This window comes from Aspergillus caelatus (assembly GCF_009193585.1).
Source record: "Aspergillus caelatus strain CBS 763.97 unplaced genomic scaffold BDV27scaffold_83, whole genome shotgun sequence".
NCBI classification, from domain to species: Eukaryota; Fungi; Ascomycota; class Eurotiomycetes; order Eurotiales; family Aspergillaceae; genus Aspergillus; species Aspergillus caelatus.
The window spans coordinates 126,111-132,770 of record NW_022475346.1 but is presented as its reverse complement, the minus strand read 5'-3'; the positions used below and the strand labels follow the sequence as shown (position 1 = coordinate 132,770).

The 6,660-nt window shown below is 50.2% G+C and overlaps 1 protein-coding gene across 1 annotated transcript; it reads left to right on the top strand.

Annotated features, from left to right (window-relative positions):
* Positions 1-409: 409 nt before the first annotated feature.
* On the top strand, positions 410-6,350 carry pkhB (putative sensor histidine kinase/response regulator; the record flags this gene model as incomplete). The annotated part of the gene is made up of 3 exons (XM_032072536.1): positions 410-5,824; positions 5,891-6,004; positions 6,069-6,350. The coding sequence occupies 3 exons, from the start codon at positions 410-412 to the stop codon at positions 6,348-6,350; spliced, it is 5,811 nt and encodes a 1,936-aa protein (XP_031927827.1).
* Positions 6,351-6,660: the final 310 nt, after the last annotated feature.

The window sequence follows — 6,660 nt, the reverse complement described above, 5'->3', positions numbered from 1 at the left end:
TTTTTTCCTCCTAACCCTTTTTCCCTTTCTTACACATCATTCCCTCTTGTCCCTCTCTCTTTCCTTATTTCCCCAGAATTTGTTCTTTTCACCCGGTCGAGGTATACCCTATGAGTTTTTGATTTTCTCTTTTCTAAGGCCCACCCCTTTTTGCCCTTTTTCTTTCCGTGCGTTTAACGAACTTCACTTTTTCCCTTCTCCGCGTCTTTCCTACGCTCTTTCGTATACCTTTCTTCTCACCCTGGTCTAATCTCGTCCCTTTACTCTCCGGCCTTCCTTCACCTGATCCGCGGACCGTTTCGTCCGAGAGATGAGTGCCTCATTTGGCTCCTGTGGAGTTGGATTCGCCCAGGAGAATTGATTATCTGACCGGCGGTGGAGGGTGTATAGGATGGGGGAAGTTCATAGTATGAGGACAACTCCGCTTCCATCGCCGGCCGAGGCCCCCTCGCCTGTCGCCGCACCTCATCCTCACCTTCATGGCTCCCCCCAGTCAACATCCGACCTGGTTTCAAGTAGAAACGTTGGATGCACAGCGGACGGAAACGTGCCCATAGAGGATAACGTATGGAAGGCTAACTCTCAATCACCTTCTGCATTACATGAACAGACTGCGACCCCGTATTGTGCCTCGCCACCTACGAAAAAGGAGAATTCAGATTCGGGAAAAGGGCACCAAGAGGATCAGGGACGAAGCCTGCAAACCCTCAAGGAATTACGGAGACAGATGGAGGAGTTGCTTGTATATCAACAGATGCAACAAACCCAGACCCATAACGCCTCTGCCACTCGGGAAACTACCTCGTCGCAAGCAGACCCTGTCTCCTCGAGTTACGAATCGTCAAGGAAAAGGCGCATTTCAAATGTATCTTCCCCGAGGATCGCACCGCTCCCGACAGACGCTATGCCTTCAGCTTCATATTCCGACTCAACCGGCTCCGGAGGCACGATACGAGCCGCTGATTTAACGCCTGAGAATATGCCCGGACAGACCCCATCGTACCCTTTCCCTAGAATGCAGCATCAATCGGCTCCAAGGTCGACGCAAGATCCTACACACAACCATAACCCATTCAAGCTGACACTTCCAGCTGAAAAGCTCAAAGTCCACAAGACCTCGCAACTGGCAGACGAAAGACACCCTACCTCGATGAAGACCCCTACATCCCATAGCGTTTTCCTGCCACCTCAATACAAACCGGTGGCTGAGGACCCGACTTATCCCACCCCCAATTTGTATGATCTTACGTTACAGCTTAATGCCGATCCTGGTCTTGATGCATGGTGGGCCAACGTTGTGCACATCTTACAGGAGAACTATGGCGCTGAGAGAGCATCGCTAGCCATACCTGGAGATGCGACGGATCTTGAAAACGTGCCGTGGGGCCAGAAGGCAGTTTTCGATCGGAATATAGAAGGATATGAACGGGAAACTCTACAGAACCAGCAGTCCCACGACGAGGCAACTGGAACGAGCGATGGATCTATCAAAGGGGTTGCCAACCCGGAAAAGCGGAAAGAAGAGTCTACCACGGAGAGCTTGGCGAATGGATCGGGGGCTGCCAAACTTTTAAAACGACCCTCGCTTCTGGCAAGGCATTCGTTTGCAGGGTTTGGTAAGGAGCGGAAAATATCAACATGGCAAGACCCGGAAACCTCACCGCAGGAGCAAAAGGCGAAAAACGAGAGCAAGCGCGTACAGATCTCCAGCGAAAACCCAGATGGTGCCGGAACAACTCAGAGCCAGACCTCGGCTACACCCTACCAGGCGCACACTGTGCCCTTTACGCAGTCCTTTGACCCGATAAGTCCTGCCCAGTATAACCATCGACAGGTTGTCTTCCCCACATCCAGACCCTTGGAAGTTGAAACAGATCCGCTTATAAAGAGGACCGGTGTTGTGAAATTGTTCGGGCGCACAGGGCCTGTCGTTCTAACTAGAGAGTATTCAGAGAATACTGCAGCAAAACAGTCTGAGGGTGACGTTGAAACACCAGAGGACGTGGTGCAAGTCACTCCTACGGCAGAGCCTGTCCGGCCGTCGAACAAAGAGCATGCAATTCGGTCCAGATCTGTCTCTAACCCTGCTGCATCGGGTTTACATGCGCCAAGAGTCCCTTTGATGGAGTTCTACGACGAATATGAACAAGTTCCTCCCTCCCCCTGGTCACAGTCCCCTGCTCCTTCTCCAGCGCCCCGTGCACACGCAGAGCAGAATCCCTTCTTTTCTAGCCATACCGTCGATGAAGGTGCATTCGCAAAACATCCTCCGCAACATGATTACTCGAATTTGAACCCCCTGGAAGCCATTGGTGTCGACCTAGCGAAGTCTGTAATTCACATACCTCTTTTGCATGCTGGCCGCTCGAAGCCAACTTCTCCGTCCACTTTGAGATTTCCAGTAGCTGTCATCTCAATATTGTCACCTATAATACCATATCCTGCGAATTTGCGACAATCACTCGCTTGTCTTATCCCACATTTGACAACTTCGTTCTGCTTAGCCCAGCACTACAGTCAGCTTGAGCGGCAGTTTGCATCTCGTCTCGAAGCCCCACGTTACGGACATCTTCTTGGTCTTGGGGGAACATTCTCTGACGAAAGCAGTGAGTTGGAACTGGTAGCTGGTCTTAGTGGACATGTCAATTATACTATAGCCGATGACGGTTCCCTGGAGGCTCGTGCTAGCCTATCTAGTCCTGACGAAAGATCAAACTCGGCGAAGCCTAGTCCATCTGGGGTCGGTACTCCTGGTCTTGAGCTGGGTAGTATTGGAGCAGGGGTTCCGTCTGTCCTGGGCGAATCACCTGGATTTCCTGCCAAATTTGGAACTGATGCTGTGGACAGCTACTTCAATGTTCAACAGCTTAAGGGCCTCCGCGATGCGTTGACTCATCATCGGAACCGACTGTCAAAGCCTCGGCAGAACGCCACAACTTCTACACCCACTTCTCCTGGGAGATTGCTGGGGAAGCTCCCAATAGACGAAGATGGCACCACCGCACAAGACCCAACTGCAGCTCAGGCATCCCCATCCCAGGAATTCCGCGCACCGCCAGTCATATCTCCGACGCAAAACTCGTCTCGTCACCCTTCAGCAAACTCTTTTTATGCCCAGCTACCACGCGAGTTACCACGTCCGTTCACCGATACTGTCGCACAATTGATGCTAAACTCCGTTCCACTGCATATCTTTCTTGCGAAGCCCCAAAGCGGCGAAGTCATTTGGACGAACTCCAAATTTGACGCATACAGAAGGAGCCAACCTCAGGAGCAAAAGCTAAGGGACCCTTGGCAAAATATCCACAGCAGCGAACGCGAGCATGTATCACAAGAGTGGGCAAACGCTCTACGGACGGGGTCACAATTTACGGAACGCGTGCGCGTGAAACGTTTCAACGACGAGTCCGCGTACCGTTGGTTCATCTTCCGAGCCAACCCCCTACTATCTTCCACAGGCGAAGTGCTTTATTGGATTGGGTCGTTTCTTGATATCCATGAGCAACATATTGCGGAGCTCAAAGCAGCTCAGGAGAGAGAGAAGTTTGCAATCGATGCCAAATACAGAGCGTTCTCGAACTCCATCCCGCAGATTGTGTTTGAAGCCACCGAGTATCGTGGTCTCATATTTGTGAACGAACAATGGCATTTATATACCGGCCAGAAGCTTGAAGAAGCGCTCAACTTTGGATTTGCGAAACATCTTCATCCCGACGACTTGGAGAAATGTGGCGTACTTTCTGTATATCTCTCTGAGTCCCAAAAGGAGAGCACAGTTTCTGGGTTAGACACGACCCTCCAAGAACGACACCTTGCCAATGGGGTTACGCCTGCTCTTGAAGAACTCGTGAGACGTGGTGTGGCTTCTGTCCAAAAAGATGAAAATGGACGTGTCTTCTATTCCACGGAGATTCGCCTTCGCTCCAAGGGAGCAGACTTTAGGTGGCACCTTGTTCGCTTGGTGCGCGTCGAGACGAGTAGTTTCGGTAGCGGAGAGGCGTCGTGGTACGGAACCTGTACCGATATCAACGACCGCAAGAACCTGGAGCGGGAGCTCAACAAGGCAATGCAACAATTGAACAACCAAATGGAATCGAAGACCAAGTTCTTCAGCAACATGTCCCATGAAATTCGGACACCGCTGAATGGAATACTCGGTACCATTCCTTTCATCTTGGATACTCACCTCGACACGGACCAGAGGCGAATGCTGGATACGATTCAGAACAGCTCCACTAACCTCCGTGAATTGGTTGATAATATTCTAGATGTCTCCCGGGTTGAAGCAGGGAAAATGTCGCTAGTTAACTCCTGGTTCCATGTGCGGTCGGTGATTGAAGATGTGATTGACACTGTTTCTTCCAGAGCTATCGACAAAGGCCTCGAAATCAACTATCTAATGGACGTTGATGTTCCTCCCATGGTCATTGGTGACAGGTTCAGAATTCGGCAAGTCTTAATAAATCTTGTTGGCAATGCAGTCAAATTCACCTCTCAAGGTGAAATTCACATACGCTGCTCCATCTATCATGGCACCGCGACTCTCTCCAAGGAGACAGAATTACTATTGAACTTTGACGTTGTTGACACAGGGAAGGGTTTCAGCGCAAGAGATGCCGAGCGTCTGATGCAACGGTTCAGCCAATTAGGACAAAACGGCTCTCAACAACATGCTGGTAGCGGCCTTGGGCTCTTCTTATCCAAGCAACTTGTCGAAATGCATGGCGGCAGATTGACCCCCAGCAGTAAAGAAGGTCAAGGCGCCAAGTTTTCGTTTTATGTGAAGGTTGACGCACCTCCGCCACCGTCGCCCGACGAACCGCGCCTCGTTCGACAATCGTCTAGCATGTCCGAGGGTCTTGGGTTGCAATCCAAGCCTAGTTCCCTGCAGAAGATGCTCTTTTCGTCAAGGGACTCTATAGATTCAAAGGGACCGGATACCTCCGACATCTCATCCGTACTTGACTCGCCGCTTTCCCAGCCCCCGAGCAGCTCTGATCCTTCGGCTCGGTTTACTTCCAATAGCTTCTCAGAGCGATCTTCAGTTTCTTCAGCTCTACCAACTCCTGAGCTTCATGCTGTGGATCCACTTACCAAGATTGATACCGCAAAGCCCAACAATACGGACATTTCGTCGCAGGCTCGACCGAATACCACGGCTTCTTCGAGCAGCGATACCATTCGTCCTGTAGCTCGTCCATCCTCTTCAACCTCTCGGGAGCTGTCTTTGTCGACTACATCGGCAGCTGTTGATGCAGGCTCAGATGCCCCGGTCTCGCAGGACCCTTACTCAATTCTCATTCTATGTCCCTTGGATAATACGCGCAAAGCTATCAAGCAGCATATTGAACAAGTGGTGCCTCATGAGATACCTTTTTCAATCACATCCTTACCTGATGTCGAGGATTGGAAGGACTCAATGAATGATGAGTCTAGTGCTAAGATCACGCACCTGGTACTGAATTTACCCAGCGTGGAAGACGTCCAGGACGTGATTCAATATGTTCTAGAGTGCGATTCAGCGTCCGCGCCCACTCTTGTCATTATTTCCGACCTATACCAGAAGCGACAGATTAATTCAAAGATCAAGGAACTATCTGCTAGCGGTGGCCGTGTTTATACCGTGCCAAAGCCGGTCAAGCCTTCGGCATTCTCAGCCATCTTTGACCCCGATAACAGGCGAGACCTCAGCAAGGATAGAAATCAGGACATGGCCCGAGAGATCAACAATAATTTCAAGACCATGTCTAAGATGGTGAAGGAGGTTATCGGGAACAAGGGATACCGGATATTGCTCGTTGAAGATGATGAAACAAATCGTATGGTACGTTCGTCTTTTGTTTCTGGCCTAGAGTTTTAAGCTGTTTTCGTCCGCGCTAACGCAACACAGGTTATGTTGAAATATCTGGACAAGATCAAGGTCATGGCCGAAACCGCGTCAAATGGTCAAGAGTGCACGGAAATGGTATTTTCTAAGGAGCCGGGATACTACTCTCTTATAATAGTAAGTTGCACAGGCTGCTGCTATCCCCGTGTTGCTGGTTTCTTGTGACTAACATCTTTCACAGTGTGATATCCAAATGCCAATGAAAAACGGATACGAAACTTGTCGTGATATTCGTGGCTGGGAACTAAAGAATCATTACCCTCAAATACCCATTATGGCTCTGTCTGCCAATGCAATGACAGACCAAATTGAAGACGCTGCACGCGCTGGCTTCAACGACTATGTCACAAAACCCATCAAACATAACGAACTGGGCAAGATGATGATGGGACTACTCGATCCTAGCCGACCTCTCCTTCTACTTCGAGACCGTCTCAGGAGGGATAATCTTCGCGAGGATTAAGGTAGCTCCTATATTCCTACAGTTATCCTGTGCGGTCAACGGAGGGTCTGTCCCAGGCGCTTTCTTTTGGCCTGATTTAGCCTCCAGGTATTGCGCCAAATGGAAGTACATGGCCTCCCGGCTGCTATGACCGTGTCCTGATGTACCTGCTATTCGTTCTACTTTTTCTCAATTTTGGGCTGGGGTTTTGGCTTGGTACAAGCCGTCGGACGGAAAGGCGTCTTTGGATGTTTTCGAGTCGTGAATTTTGGTTTTCGAGTCTGTTTCATTGTCCGCTTCTCTTTTTTCAACCGCGGGTTTTCACTACGCA